At 43.1% G+C, this 16,466-nt stretch overlaps 2 protein-coding genes across 3 annotated transcripts in view; both read left to right on the top strand.

Moving 5' to 3' along the window:
- LOC129862746 (harmonin-like) overlaps positions 1-16,466 on the top strand; it is a 46,638-nt gene that overhangs the window by 16,741 nt on the left and 13,431 nt on the right. The gene's annotated exons all lie outside the window — the stretch shown is intronic.
- LOC129862747 (harmonin-like) lies at positions 4-3,006 on the top strand. The gene is made up of 2 exons (XM_055934675.1): positions 4-965; positions 2,348-3,006. The coding sequence occupies exons 1-2, from the start codon at positions 789-791 to the stop codon at positions 2,501-2,503; spliced, it is 333 nt and encodes a 110-aa protein (XP_055790650.1). The 5' UTR covers positions 4-788; the 3' UTR covers positions 2,504-3,006.

Here is a 16,466-nt window from a genome sequence, read left to right as displayed (position 1 = left end):
AGTGACGGGTCTCACAGTGTACCCACAGATCGCAGCGTCAGAGACGCACTACAATACCACTCGCAACATGCTCGATTTCCTTTGACAATCAAAACCCATTGACAGGCTCCCACACCTTAGTAGGGCTAGCCTGGATGCTAGGCTGTTTCTGCTTTAGCTAGCTTTTCATGTATTTCCAAAACTGCCTAGCATTCATCTTAACAAGGTGCCATCTTTCTGAATACGACCCCTTGAGCTGTCTTTCTCCGTTCATTTCTGTTGCGTGCAGTGGATTTAGTTGATGAACTGTAGCATGCTTTTTCTCTATAGTTGCTGAAGTTCTGCTCTGAGTTCTCCTTAGCCTGAGTGTCAGTCTGTTTCTGCTCTCTTCATGGAATTGTGATGCAATACATGCATGACAGTTTGGCTTGACAATGACAGTGGAGTAGGCAAAAGCACAAACAAATCTGGGACCAGGCTAATTCCTGCCTCGGCATCCGAGTGACTCTGGCGTTGTTTTTTTCTCTATAGCTTTTGGATGGTTTTATCGCTACGAAGGGAAGCTGCCCACACTCCGCAAGGTACTCTGTACAGTCGCAGTTTGGTGTGCTGTGAGATGTGTTCTGTCAAAGCTAACCGAAATATTTAACTTCGAGCAAAAAAACTTCACCACAATGCTGTGGCAGTTCTATAATATATTATTGTAGAACCTTACTGTGTAGTGTCTAGTCTTGGTCCTTGGACGGTTTGTACGGTTTGGGGTGGAATGGGTTCTGGTTTCTCCCTGGTTTCTATAACGATAAACATGAATGATGTCTCAGAAAGGAGAGAAGAAGAGGAAGAAGAAGAAGGTGTCCAACACGGACACCCTGCAGGAACAGAGGAAAAACAAGAAGGAGATGGAGTTTGAGCTCAAGCTGGCTGCAGAGAAAGAGGAGATGTATGAACGAGAGAAGCAGCTGAAGATCAGTAGACTGGTGCAGGAGGTAGGAGTAATGATCAGTAAACTGGCGCAGGAGGTAGGAGTAATGATCAGTAGACTGGTGCAGGAGGTAGGAGTGATGATCAGTAGACTGGTGCAGGAGGTAGGAGTAATGATCAGTAGACTGGTGCAGGAGGTAAGAGTAATGATCAGTAGACTGGCGCAGGAGGTAGGAGGAATGATCAGTAGACTGGCGTAGGAGGTAGGAGTAATGATCAGTAAACTGGCGCAGGAGGTAGGAGTAATGATCAGTAGACTGGTGCAGGAGGTAGGAGTAATGATCAGTAGACTGGTGCAGGAGGTAAGAGTAATGATCAGTAGACTGGCGCAGGAGGTAGGAGGAATGATCAGTAGACTGGTGCAGGAGGTAGGAGTAATGATCGGTAGACTGGCGCAGGAGGTAGGAATAATGATCAGTAGACTGGCGTAGGAGGTAGGAGTAATGATCAGTAGACTGGTGCAGGAGGTAGGAGTAATGATCAGTAGACTGGTGCAGGAGGTAAGAGTAATGAACAGTAGACTGGCGCAGGAGGTAGGAGTAATGAACAGTAGACTGGCGTAGGAGGAATGATCATTAGACTGGTGCAGGAGGTAGGAGTAATGATCAGTAGACTGGCGCAGGAGGTAGGAGTAATGATCAGTAGACTGGCGTAGGAGGAATGATCAGTAGACTGGTGCAGGAGGTAGGAGTAATGATCAGTAGACTGGCGCAGGAGGTAGGAGTAATGAACAGTAGACTGGGGTAGGAGGTAGGAGTAATGATCAGTAGACTGGCGCAGGAGGTAGGAGTAATGATCAGTAGACTGGTGCAGGAGGTAGGAGTAATGATCAGTAGACTGGCGTAGGAGGTAGGAGTAATGATCAGTAGACTGGCGTAGGAGGAATGATCATTAGACTGGTGCAGGAGGTAGGAGTAATGATCAGTAGACTGGCGTAGGAGGTAGGAGTAATGATCAGTAGACTGGTGCAGGTGGTAGGAGTAATGATCAGTAGACTGGCGCAGGAGGTAGGAATAATGATCAGTAGACTGGCGCAGGAGGTAGGAGTAATGATCAGTAGACTGGTGCAGGAGGTAGGAGTAATGAACAGTAGACTGGCGCAGGAGGTAGGAATAATGATCAGTAGACTGGCGCAGGAGGTAGGAGTAATGATCAGTAGACTGGCGTAGTATGAGTGAGGAAATAACATAAAGTGAGAAAAGAGTGACTTTCATCTTCTGAGTTGACTTCCCATCAGCACCTTGCCAATAGGGTGTGTCTTCTTTATTCATTTATACTTTGGTGTATGACTAAGCCCTAACCCAGCCTTGAGTTATACAGTATGTTGTTCTATACGGGAGTCAGGGACCCAGTCTTGAGTGTTGCGTTGCGCTGTGCCGTGCCCCAGGTGTCAGAGACAGAGCGGGAGGATCTGGAGGAGTCAGAGAAGGTGCAGCACTGGGTGGAACGTCTCTGTCAGACACGCCTGGAACAGATTTCCTGTGTGGAGAACGAGTCCCCAGAGGTACATCTAGAACCCCTTCTCTATCTGTGTATCAGCTAGGAACACCGGTGGTCCTATCACATCTGATATTTTTACGTGTAGTAACTTTTCTTCAATCATTTCATGTTTTTTCCGTTCCGTTGCTAATTAATGGATTTGTCGTAGGCCACAATGATCTGTGACTGTGTACCATGATAGCTCTGTGGTTGTGCGTGTCTGAGAGGCTGGGCTTGTCCTTCAGATGTCCCCTCCTCGGTCTCCTGCCTCTGGACCCATGGTGAGGCGTTTCCCCGGGGGTCTCCAGCTGGCCACCACTGACCTTGATGATTTGAACTTGGATGAGGTGGACCAGAGCCTGAGGGGGCCCCTGAAGAGACTGGCCCCCACCCAGCCTTCTTCCTCCCAGCCCCCGCCCCCCCTACCTCTACCTCCACCCGCTCCCAGACTCAACCCCACCATCCCCAACTTCTCTCCTGCCTCACCACGACCATCGCCCCAACGCCTCCCCCCTTCTCCCCCCTCCACCCGCAAGCCCTCTCCCTCTGCTTCTACCGCGGCCTCCAGAGGACGCCAGCCCCCTCCTCCTCCTCCTCCTCCACCACCCCCACCTCCACCTCCACCCCCACCTCCCCCTCCACCTCCCTTTTCTAAGTACCCTCCTACCTCCATCTCCTCTCACTACCCTCCTACCCCAATCTCCCACTTTCCTCCCTCCTCCTCACACTATCCCCCTACCTTCCAGTCCTACAGGCCCCCGTCCTCTCCCCGTCCCTCCCCTCAGCTTCCCCCTCCTCCTGCTCCACCTTCTCCGCCCCCACCCTCCCAGCACCCTGAGGAGCAGCTGGGGGGAGGGTCGCATGGAGGGTACCACCACCACCCCACCAGTCCCCCAGAGACAAGGAGCGAGTGGGAAGGGGGCGGGTACATGCCGAGGGGCGGTTACTACTCGTCCAACGCCAGTGAAATGTCCTACCCCTCCAGCCCCAAGGTAGCCTCCCTGGTGTGACTAAGGCTTGGTCTGAAAACAACCCCTAGCCCGTTTCCCTTGTCCTTCCCCTGAAAACGTTTAAGCAGAGCTGATAGGAGCGGACAGGTGTGAGCAACTACTTTTGATGGCTCCCACTAAACCATCCAATTGGTTTAGGGAAGAGATGCTGTTACGTTCCTGCTAACATCTTGTTCCTTCAGATCTCAGAACATCAAGGGGGCAGGGGAATGTTTAAGGACGGTACTCTGCATGATCTGTGCTGGGAAGATGCATGGTTATTTAATTCATGAAAGGGAGAGGAAACACATCACTGAGTCGCAATGACTGAATGTTGTGAAGAACAATGTCAATTTCCTCTCCGATTAAATGCAATCATGGATGCAGTTGTTGGTTTTTATTCGGTCTGTTTGCGGTGGCTCTGATTTTGTATTGTGTTATCGTATTTGACAGCAGTGGGTGTAGAATTGCATGGCGTGACGTAGTGGGTAAGATTGTCTATAGGCGAGAGAGGTTGCGAGTCATGACTGAAAAGCTCCTCTTCAAGTGCATGATATCTCCTTTCCTGTGTTCCATTTGAAACCACCACTGTGTGTGTGTTTGACATTACTATTCCAGTAGCTTTCTGTAATGATGATTCAGGGATAAGTACATGATACTACTGTGTTTTCCTGGTTCAGGTGATGAGAAACACTTCCCATATCAGTGGCATCTCCAATTTAAGCAATTCCCTGGTAAGTCTGCTCCCTCTCATCATTCGATCTTTGAGAGTGGTCAGTGAAGCCTGCCTAGATCGCTCCTGTAGTGGAGGAAGTTCTTCTGTGATGTCAGCAAATGTTTAGACAAGCTGGAGAGCTGTTGACTTTAAAGCCATGCCACATTCTTCATAGTTCTGGAACATTCCCAGGGCTCTAATCTTATGGGGTTAAACATATATAATATATACTACAGTTCAAAAGTTTGGAGTCACTTAGAAATGTCCTTGTTTTGAAAGAAAAGCACCAAAAAATTTCAATTAAAATAACATCAAATTGATCAGAAATACTGTGTCGACATTCTTAATGTTGTAAATGACTATTGTAGCTGGAAACTGCAGATTTTTTATGGAATATCTACATAGGCGTACAGAGGCCATTTTGAGCCTGTAATCGAACCCACAAATGCTGATGTACCAGATACTCAACTAGTCTAAAGAAGGCCAGTTTTATTGCTTCTTTAATCATGCCAACAGTTTTCAGCTATACTAACATAATTGCAAAAGGGTTTTCTAAAGATCAATTAGCCTTTTAAAATTAGATACTTGGATTAGCTAACACAATGTGCCATTGGAACACAGGAGTGCTGGTTGCTGATAATGGGCCTCTGTACGCCTATGTAGATATTCCATAAAACATCTGCAGTTTCCAGCTACAATAGACATTTACAACATTAACAATGTCTACACTGTATTTCTGATCAATTTGATGTTATTTTAATGGACAAAAACAAGGACATTTCTAGCGACCCCAAACTTTTGAAAGGTAGTGTATATAGGGTTAAATCACAGGGTTAAAGCTCTGATGTCACTGGTTTTATAATGAGCGGTTTGCTCTGGGATTTAGCAGTAGAATCCCTATGTGTCCTTTTCAATAATGCCCATGGTGCTCTGCTCACTGAAGCCCGCTGTAACCCCATTGTTTGCTGTCCTTTCTGCCGCTGCTCGGATGTTCCTAATAGCAAATCGCTCCTAGCCCGCCCAACCAGAGGCGTCAGATGGCCCCTGTCATGTCTAAACCAGTCATGCTGTCCCAGAATCAGTCCCATCGACCTACCCTACACGCTGAGGGCCTGGTAAGAAACACAGACTTAGCACTGTCCGCCTACTCCTCCTCTCTCCCTCTCCCTAAACACCCTCAACCCCTCTGCGCATGCTTGCTGTGTTCTCCTGTCACTCCCCTTAGCCGGGGTGCTACGTTTGTTCACGCTGTTTCTCTGCTGCACCAGACAAGGCTGGTTAGTGTACCGATGCTAACTTCCTTATCCTGTCATTACTCTGCTCCCAACTGGTCATTTACCATGTGTCATCACCATCCAGAAAAACCAAGGGAGGATCGGGCCTGGCTTTTATATATCATCCAATTCTGTTGTCAAAGATGAATCCACAAACTGAGAGAGCGTGATAGACTTTTGCAGTTTAGCTGCAGAACTTCTTAGTAGCTGAGTGAAATGATACAGCATCAGAACATGACTCGCATTCCAATAGTGAGAGGAGTGAGAGTGTATTGTTTCTTTGCCTGTCTGAAATTCGGAATACATTGATGTTCCCGATAGGTTGTCTGAGTCTTTGCGATGCTATTCATCTGAAGGGGACAGATCCACGGGGGGGGGGGAGCCCTTAAGTTCACAGACAGAAGTTACAAAGGCGGCACCTAATTATTTTTGATTGTTTCAAAAATATCTCTCTATATACATCTTTGTATGTTTATTGGATAGAGAGAGAGCTATAGGTGAATGGTAGGAGAGAGATTGCTGAAAGAGCGGTGGGATGGATTCGAAGCAGCAGCGGCTTAGATCACCAGACAACCCCAAGCCGTTATCCAGAATGACTTATGAGTCAGAGACACAGAAACGGAGGAGAACCTCTGCTGCAGTTTGATGCTGAGACCCTCTCAAGCCCTACTGTCCGTCTGTAAGACTGACGCTCTATCTGCTGCAATTTAGACCACACAGGATGCCTATCTCAGCCCGTCTCAGCCCTATCTCCATCTCAGCCCTATCTCAGGCCGCCACCCGTGGATATAGCCTACAGTACAGTTTAGGTGCAGTCAGTTTCAGGCTCTGACGTTTGGTGACTGCTGTGTTAGCACTCAAGGATGTCGCATATAGTTGACTTCCGTTTTTCAATTGTTTTATTCTTTTCACTGCATCAAACGTTTCGGCTTTGCGGCCTTCTTCAGTCTGTAGGTAATATTTTTCATTCAAAACAGCATTTATTCAACACAGCAATTTAAACTCTGTCCTTATCAAGAACACTGTCCATATCATATTTTGCATATCATTTATGAGTTAGGCTCACATATTTATGAACAACCTAGCCTGATGCCCTTTGTGGTAAGCTATCTCGCACATGTATATAATGTATCCAAATGAGCGGACGGTTCACGTCTCATACCCCCAATTGCTCTTTGTGCCTGCTCCTGTACCCTATAATTCTGAATTTCTTTGTGATTGTATGTGGGTAGACCAGAGAACCTGATTGGCAGATGAGTGGCAACATTGATTAGAAGCACCTGTTGCTCACTTGTGTTCCCTGTAAATGCTGTTTTGAATGAAAAAGATTACTACCTACACACTGAAGAAGGCTACAAAGCTGAAACGTCTGTGTACGCTATTGCTGATGCAAATAAAATAATAAACCAAATCGAAAAATGATATCAGCCTTATGCAACATCTTTTTGAGTGCAGACCCATCACATCTTTTTGCTTATATGAGTTTACAGGTTTTACACACCAACCAAAGTTCTGGGAGAGCATGATGGTCCCCTTTTGATTGGCTGCTGTGTTAGCCCTAGAAGATCCAAAGCAGTTAGCTACAGTCTAGTTCGGATGCAAATTAGATAATGTGGTACCAACATAGAGGATTATTTCTCTACCACTTGTAAGGTGAAGTTGATCCCAGGTGAAGGTTTTGCTGATGTTGACAGAGACAGACTTAAATTATTATAATTTTTTTAAATTAACCTTTATTTAACTAGGAAAGTCAGTTAAGAACAAATTCTTATTTACAATGATGGCCAAACCCGGACAGCGCTGGGCCAATTGTGCGCCACACTCCCAATCACAGCCAGAAGTGGTACAGCCTGGATTTGAATCAGGTACTATAGTGATGCCTCTTGCACTGAGATGCAGTGTCTTAGACCACTGCGCCACTCGGGAGCCTAGACAGAGGGAGCACAGACAGAGAGAGACTCTGAAAGAAAGAGGAAGCGACTCATAAAGAGAGAAACAGAGAGAGACTTTTTGTATTTATTTAATAAGCCATCCTCACTATATTGAAACACCACAGTACCCCCAGTGAGTCCCCCGGCCATACCATCAAACCACTTCTCAACCACATTTCACAGTACAATACACATTCCATATCATATTACAAATGTATATTTAACCCGCCCTCTCCAGCAGTACAGTCCTCTTAAGCCCCCGCATATCTTGAAATACCCCCAGATAGTTGACTATCTAATATTTATAATCAATCTGTCATGACTTTATTTTCATTAAGCTGATGGCTGTTATTTATTTAATCCACTAACTATGTTTAATTGTTACCCGACTAAATTGATCATGTGACGACTAACTAATTAGGAGTTTGGGGCACCACGGAAGAGGTTGTTTAAAGAGTTATAAGATATATCTATTACATCGATAAACAGTCATCTTATTAATCATTACCTCTTATCATTATGAACAGTCATAACCTCATGCATCTAAAAAAACACCAGCCGTACTCATGATTCAATACTACACAAATTGGTTGAATAATTTACTTACAAGCTAACTAAATAATAACAGGATAAGATACACACTTAATACATGAGAAAAAGGTCCCTAGCGTACTTCTACAATATGGGGGCTTTTTACACAACGACATGGAGCGGGAGAGAGAGAAAGAGAAATAGACACTACAGAACTATTCTCACATTAATCATATAGTTTGCACACAAACCACTGCCCGTTTGGAATAAGAAATCATGACTGTATTTATGTGTGAGTGCCTTTGTTCGGTCGGAACCAGCCCTCCTTAGGAAGGTTGTTGGCCTTTCAGTGGCAAGCTGTATGGCTCTGATTGTCTGAAACGGGTCTCCACTCTCCCGTCTTCTACTATTGTTCACTCTGGAAGATAGCTAGCCAGCCGTGTCGCGGTTCCCATTGGTGATGAGCGTAGTAGGATAGTCTCACTTAGATTCGCTTTTCTAGATATTTGACTCAAGACAGCTAATCAACTGTCTCAGTGATTGTCTGGGAGGTGAGCTTCTCGCCTACACCTTGTGTTGATTATTCAGCATTTGGACCACGATGGACATGAGCTGCAGCTAGCTCGAGTTTATTTCTTCACCTCGTGTTGAGGTTCAAAGTTACAACCTTTTCAAACATGTAGCTACCGCCTCACGTTTCCTGGTCTGATGTTAATCTCTGTTGGCAAACCTTTTATGTCCTCTGGCCGAAGGGGACAGTTCCATCCATCTGACACTCTCTCTGACCTTATCGGGGCGTGGCTACCTACTTATGCACAGTTTATAGGAGACAGATTCTCTTATACCTCTTAAAATCACATTCATATCTTAACAACAATACTTTCTTAATATGTCATATTATATGCACAACGTATTGGATGGAAACTTGACAGATAAAGGGGATATACTTTCCAAGTTACAGTATTACGTCCATACAGTTTTTAATTACATTTTATTTGTCACATACACATGGTTAGCAGATGTTAATGCGAGTGTAGCGAAATGCTTGTGCTTCTAGTTCCGACAGTGCAGTAATATCTAACAAGTAATCTAACAATTCCCCAACAACTACCTAATACACACAAATCTAAAGGGTTGAATGAGAATATGTACATGTAAGTAAATGGATGAGCGATTGCCGAGTGGCATAAGCAAGGTGCAATAGATGGTATAAAATACAGTATATACATGTGATCTGAGTAATGTAAGATATGTAAACATGGCATTTTTTAGAGTGAATTGTATAAAGTGACTAATGATCCATTTATTAAAGTGGCCAGTGATTGGGTCTCAATGTAGGCAGCAGCCTCTCTGAGTTAGTGATTGCTCTTTAGCAGTCTGATGGCCTTGAGATAGAAGCTGTTTTTCAGTCTCTCGGTCCCAGCTTTGATGCACCTGTACTGACCTCGCCTTTTGGATGATAGTGGTGTGAACAGGCAGTGGCTCGGGTGGTTGATGTCCTTGATGATCTTTTTGGCCTTCCTGTGACATTGGGTGCTGTAGGTGTTATGGAGGGCAGGTAGGTTGCCCCCGGTAATGCGTTGTGCAGACTGCACCACCCTCTGGAGAGCCTTGCGGTTGAGGGCGGTGCAGTTGCCGTACCAGGCTGTGATACAGCCCGACAGGATGCTCTCGATTGTGCATCTGTAAAAGTTTGTCAGGGTTTTTGTTGACAAGCCAAATTTCTAATGACATCACAAAATGAAAACCAATATGGCATTCGTTTTCTATAGCTCCCCACTGATCATTCCCCATATTCTTATGTTAGAATTATTGTTCCAGTATTCACTTTTGATGTGCTAGAGTTTCGGCGGGAAAACTTCTGTGAAACAAAGAACATTCCTTGGGTTAAATACTGGAGTGGGAGAGAAAGTCTCCTTCTCCTGTAATTTATGACAGGGTGTGAACTGTCAACCCCCCAGCAGACCCCCCCCCTGTGGGAGAGAGAGGGCCTTGTTATTGTCATCCATTGCCAAGCTGATCTGACCCATTCAGATCCTCACAGGACAGGCATGACACACCCTAAGGCATGGAGGGAGAGAAGGAGAATGGGGGGGGGGGGGGGGGGAGCGAGGTGTCGTAGTGTCAATCTCTAATGACTACTGTCTGGTTCCTGTGTTACAGCCCCCGGAGATGCTGAAACGGATGGTGACGTATAACAACTCGTTTAGGTCCAACAACAAGAGACAAGTAATCCATACCCATCACCACCTTCTCCCCTGACTGTGCTCTCCTCTGCTCTGAGTGGTTCTTAGTAGTTTAGTGGTTGTTTTCCCCTCTTTGTAATCTAAATCAATCCACCTTTCTTCCTCAGAGTGATGTGTGGAGTGACTGCCTCCTTTATTTCCCTGGTTCCCAATCTGTCCTTTCTGTTGGACACAGTAGTTCCTTGTACACATTTGATAGTTCAACTAAATTGACTGTGGAAGTTATGTACATGCATTGGGCCTTCTTTTGTCTCAAGGTAGATATGCAGATGGTGTGGATGCTGAGTAATGCTGTATGTGGTTGTACGTCTTCCTTTTAGTGTTCAGGTTGCCCTGAACTGAACTGAACTGACAGTGCATTGTCCCGCTGTCAATGGCATATTAGTGTTTGATACAAACGGAGACCACAAGCAACTTCCTGTGCAATGGGAAGAAGGACCTCCATGTTTTTACTCGACCCTACATATCATGCTTATTGTTATTAAAAACCTTGAGTTAACATTCCTTGCCTTAAAATAAACTCTGTGGGAATCTCAATCGGCACCCTGCTATTCCACATATTCTGCACTATAACTGGTGGAAAGTAGTGCACTATATAGGGGATAGGATGCTATTTGAGATACAAACTCGTACCGCAGATAGCCTTTTGTTCTGTTGATGCTTTTCTAAACACCTACATGATGCTATTAAAAAGGCATCAATGTCATTACAATAAATTGGCTTCTCATTCAGCCAGATTTAATTAACGTTCATTCTGACTCCCTCAGACTGATGTCTCCAGCCATGAAGGACGCTTTTCAATTAAATTGGCATTTGTTTCAAACTGGAGACGTCTGCTTTTTGAAATGGAAAGTGCAGTGTGATTGCCTTACTAACTGAGCTGTTGCTGCAGTGATGGAGACATGATACATGTGTCCTCTTTCTCCTGAATGGAGATTGAGGAGCTGTAGCCCTCAGATTTTGAAGGCCACAGATGACGGTGTTTGTGTATATCAATAAGGCCTGTCCTAGAGGAGAAGGAAGAGCCTTTAGATGTCACACTAGCAGACAGAGATGCATTGAACATTTTTATTTATCCTTTATTTAACTAGGCAAGTCATTTAAGAACAAATTCTTATTTACAACGACAGCCTAGGAACAGTGGGTTAACTGCCTTGTTCAAGGGTGGAGCAACAGATTTTTACCTTGTCAGCTTGGGGATTCCATCTAGCAACCTTTCAGTTGTTGGCACAACACTCTAACCACTAGTCTACTTGCTACCCCATGCCTGTCCTGTTTTTCATTCAGAATTGTTATCTCCTTTTACAATGTTTTGAAGTGAAAATAAGAAATGCTGTCGCTATCTCGCTTTACAAAACAAGGTTCTTGAACAGTGGAGCAAACAGAAAAACTGATTTTTGGAAACCCTTGGTAGGACAATGGAAGTTTACTTTAAAAAATCTATATTTTATAGTTGCAACCAATGTGTTGAAACACTGAAATGTGTTGGTGTTAACAATAACATCTAGATTTTTTAAGCAACATTTTTATTTAGTGAGTTGCAAACATTAGGAACAAGTGCTCTTTCCATGACACACTGACCAGGTGAATCCAGGTGAATAGGTATGATCCCTTACTGATGTCACTTGTTAAATCCATTTCAATAAGTGTAGATGAAGGGGAGTAGACAGGTTAAATAATTATTTTTAGCCTTGAGACAATTGGTATGGCCCCTCCCACCGTGGCTCCTTCCAGTCTATTCTCCTCAGGGACTGGATCCCTCCTCAGGGACTGGATCCCCCCCCCAGTCTCCTGGTTGGATTGAGTGAATCACCTTCTCCTGTAATTCACCTGTTGGACACAAAATCTTGGACATACGGGTTTGGTTAACAAACAGTCCTCTCATGTGTTCTGCTAGTATATCTTCAACTTCTATGTCTATCTATTCTGGTTCCTAACTCTGGCCTTCTATTTGTTCTACCTGATTAGCTAAACTGTCATCTATTACTTAAAGAAATAGATCCTAGTAAACCAACTCTAGTGATAATATCTTGACCTAATATTTTAGCTACCATAATCGTGTCCGTCAAGTAAGTTGGGAACGCTTCTACCCATTTGCTATATTTATCTATTATAAAAAATATAAAAAATATTTTAAATTAGTTCGTCATCCTATAGTCCACAAAGTGTCCTAACCTATCCCCCCTATTGATACATGGCTCTGCCCATGTACTGTATCAATTTGCCGCATATCTAAACAATGACAGGTAAGATTAGTAAATTATCCTTATGTCGGACATTATCTTGTAGGATCGCCCCTTTCATTTTCCACATGTCCAATTCTCCCTGGGCCGTTCGTTCATGGCTATCCTGTAACAATTATCTGTCAAGTATCTTATCTTCTTTGGTTTTAAATGCCTATGTGCTTGTCTGTGTAAATAGTAACCTTTCTCTCCTTTCTTATTTCGCAGGCACTAGTCAATGCTACTATTTTCGGCCTGTTGTGCAGAATAATTTCTAGGCAATGGTTCAGTGTCTAACACTTTAGTCCCTGAAACCAACTAGGCTTTCATTCCCCTTTTATTTTCACTCAGTAACTGTTATCTACCCATTCTGTGTCACTCCTATCTTTTCTCCTCATGCTACTCCCTCCCCAACCATCAAGGTCTCAGCAGTGCGGGGAGGGCTTCTCCGTCTGCCCTTCCTACTATCTGTCTGTCGCTCTTTCTCATAACAGTCAGAATCAAATATGGGTTTTTTCCAAATATTTACTAAATGTCTCACTGTCTCCCTGTCTGAACTCATGGATTTTAGAAAAATCACCTGTCTATGGTGGCAATCTCTAAGGTTATTACATATTTTGATTAAGGCTATCTCGATGCTCTCAATAATCCTGAATCATCCTAGATGTCATATATCCCTGTCCTGTTGGCTTCGATTAGGTTCTAAATACTTAACGTAAGTCTACCATAAATCCAAGGCTATGCCATTTATTTATTCTCCTTGGTTCAAATTACAAATATGTCAAAGAACTATAAACTCTATCATAAAAATCAATTACCTTAAAATCAGTATCACAAATGACCTTAAATTCATTATCCAAATGGCCCTCCCATGAGGCTGATCAGACCACAAAGGAAAGCCATGATAGAGGTCAAAAGTCATACCACCCTTTTACAGTCGTGTTTCATACTATATTATACAAATTAAAGAAAAACCATCAAACATTTTCTACATGTTGTATCCCAGATTCCCAGAACATTCCCTTTATCAAAATAATTCACGTGTTTAATTAAAACTCAGAAAATAAACTTATAATATTCCATATGTGTGTGTACCCCTTTAAGATATCGTCTCATCACCTGAACCAGGACTCCAAGATATCGTCTCTAGGAAACATGGAAATCTCTTCAAACCCAAAGGATAAAAACAAACGAACAAACGAAACATTTCCAGGCCTTTTCAATTTGGTAGGAACATGAATAAAGATTACCGACCTTTGTCTCATAGACTGGGAAAAGCAATGTTGGTTGGATCCCGTCACCGTCTCTGCCGACCAAAGATATGTATATACCGGCCTGTTATGGAACTCCAATGTCAGGGGACAGGTCTTTAATTTACGGGTCAATGACCCGCCCGTGCACAGTATTTCGGTGTGGTACCTTCGGACGGCAGGGACAGGTATTGGGATCCGGCTCCAAGGACCAAATTGTCATGAGAATTATGTTCTCGATGTTCATAAACTGAACTTCAATTAACTACTCAGTCTGTAACCCAGGATTTGTAAGATACTGGTTGAATGAAACAGACTGAGGCCCCAGCTATGATAGTCAAAATGTTTATTCACGGGCGCGCTGGTTAGTTGTACAAAAGCTTTCATTTTATAATAGCTCCTTACACACATACATTTGCACACAAACAGTAGGTATCCTACGCACATACTGTCCTGCTACCCAGCCGACAAAGATTAGGGGAGTCCGTGAGAATCACTCCCCGTCCTCCCTCAAGATAGGGAGACCCTGGGAAGTACTCTCAGTGGCCCCCCCAGCCAAGGTCGGCACCGAATCTTGCTCAGAAAGTCTGTTTTTAAGATACTATAATAGACATTGTTACAGTTATATTGTTTTACCCTAATTCTGACTAAAACTACACACATCATTTATTATCATTTTATGATTCTAATGTATTTCAGTGATGATTCTAATCAATTACATACAATTATATAGTTTCAGGGTGGAATATTTTAATCATTCATTTAAACATACAAATTCCATCCACAGACATGGATTGTGTGTGTGCCATTCAGAGGGTGTATGGGCAAGACAAAATATTTCAGTGCCTTTGAATGGAGTATTGTAGTAGGCAGGGTTGGGTAGGTTACTTTCCAAATGTAATCCGTTACAGTTACTAGTTACCTGTCCAAAATTGTAATCAGTAACGTAACTTTTTGATTACCCAAACACATTAACGTAATCTGATTACATTCAGTTACTTTTAGATTACTTTCCCCTTAAGAGGCATTAGAAGAAGACAATGTATGTTACCAATTGAACAACATCTATTGCAGAATAAATCAATGTTAAAGTTTACATACCTGGCCATATATGGATGTTAAATTGTACTGTATGGGTTGGTTATATGTAGGCTTCTTCTAACCCATCGCTTTCTACTACATATAATAATACGATTAAATTATATCTTTACATTAAAAACCAGTCATTCCAATAAATGTTATACCCCTTGATCTTCAAGAATACTATTTGGAAATATGGAAGTATAGATTAGCCAAATAGTTTTACCTGAGCACTAAGGACTTATTAGCCAGCCCTACTCGGTTGTTTATGATTTTGTTGTCATGGAGGACTGATTGGGCTCATTTGATTTGAGTTGAAAAATAAAGGCTGCGCTCATAGAATGGTACGCTTTGATCACTACTGAAAAGTGCTATTTACATGTGAAAAATGAATGACATATGCTGCCTTTGCTATACTGTAGGACTATTGTTTACCTTTTTGTTGGTGACACTTTGATATCTTGATAATATGCAGCTGTTTAAAGGGCAAATCCACAGATGAAACTAACAAACCTTCGGCCCCGCCTCTGTTTTGGCAAAAAGCCTGGATGCAAGGACTAACCATCCATGATATCAAAATTATTATTTTAACCATGTTATGAGGTCATACAGTGTTTGTTTATATTTACAATGTTTACAAACATTTAGAGAAAAACTTGCTTATATTTTGGGTTCTCATGGAGTGTAACAATTTAACTAAGCTCATGAGGCATTTATAAGTTATATTATTCAAGAAAGTTTACATACACCTTAGCCAAATACATTTAAACTCCGTTTTTCACAAATCCAGACATTTAATCCTCGTAAAAATTCCCTGTCTTAGGTCAGTTAGGATCACCACTTTATTTTAAGAATGTGAAATGTCAGAATAATAGGAGAGAGAATGATTTATTTCAGATTTTATTTCTTTCATCACATTCCCAGCGGGTCAGAAGTTTACATTCACTCGATTAGTAGTTGGTAGCATTGCCTTTAAATTGTTTAACCTGGGTCAAATGTTTTGGTAGCCTTCCACAAGCTTCCCACATAAGTTGTGTGAATTCTGGCCCAGTCCTCCTGACAGAGCTGGTGTAACTGAGTCAGGTTTGTAGGCCTCCTTGCTCGCATACGCTTTTTCAGTTCTCCCCACAAATTTTCTATAAGACTGAGGTCAGGGCTTTGTGATGGCCACTCCAGTACCTTGACTTTGTTGTCCTAAACCATTTTGCCACAACTTTGGAAGTATGCTTTGGGTCATTGTCCATTGCCACTCCCGTGCTTCATGGTTGGGATGGTGTTTTTCGGCTTGCAAGCCTCCCCCGTTTTCCTCCAAACAGAACGCAGGTTATTATGGCCAAACAGTTCCATTTTTGTTTCATCAGACCAGAGGACATTTCCCCATGTGCAGTTGCAAACCGTAGTCTGGCTTTTTTATGGCGGTTTTGGAGCAGTGGCTTCTTCCTTGCTGAGCGGCTTTTCAGATTATGTCGATATACGACTCGTTTTACTGTGGATATAGATACTTTTGTACGTGTTTCCTCCAGCATCTTCACAAGGTCCTTTGCTGTTGTTCTGGGATTGATTTGCACTTTTCGCACCAAAGTACGTTCATCTCTAGGAGACAGAATGCATCTCCTTCCTGAGCGGTATGACGGCTGCGCTGTCCCATGGTGTTTATACTTGCGTACTATTGTTTGTACAGATGAACGTGGTACCTTCAGGCATTTGGAAATTGCTCCCAAGGATGAACCAGACTTGTCAAGGTCTACAACAAAAAAAATTCTGAGGTCTTGGCTGATTTCTTTTGATT

This window comes from Salvelinus fontinalis, chromosome 9 (genome assembly GCF_029448725.1).
Source record: "Salvelinus fontinalis isolate EN_2023a chromosome 9, ASM2944872v1, whole genome shotgun sequence".
In the NCBI taxonomy this organism is placed as follows: Eukaryota; Metazoa; Chordata; class Actinopteri; order Salmoniformes; family Salmonidae; genus Salvelinus; species Salvelinus fontinalis.
This window is presented reverse-complemented; position numbering and strand designations above follow the sequence as displayed.

What these genes read in the sequence shown, in the direction of transcription:
- LOC129862747 (XM_055934675.1), top strand. Translation starts at nt 789, where the DNA reads ATGATGTCTCAGAAAGGAGAGAAGAAGAGGAAGAAGAAGAAGGTGTCC. An exon ending in TCAGTAGACTGGTGCAGGAG is followed by an intron (nt 966 to 2,347) that starts GTAGGAGTAATG and finishes GCCGTGCCCCAG; the next exon opens with GTGTCAGAGACAGAGCGGGA.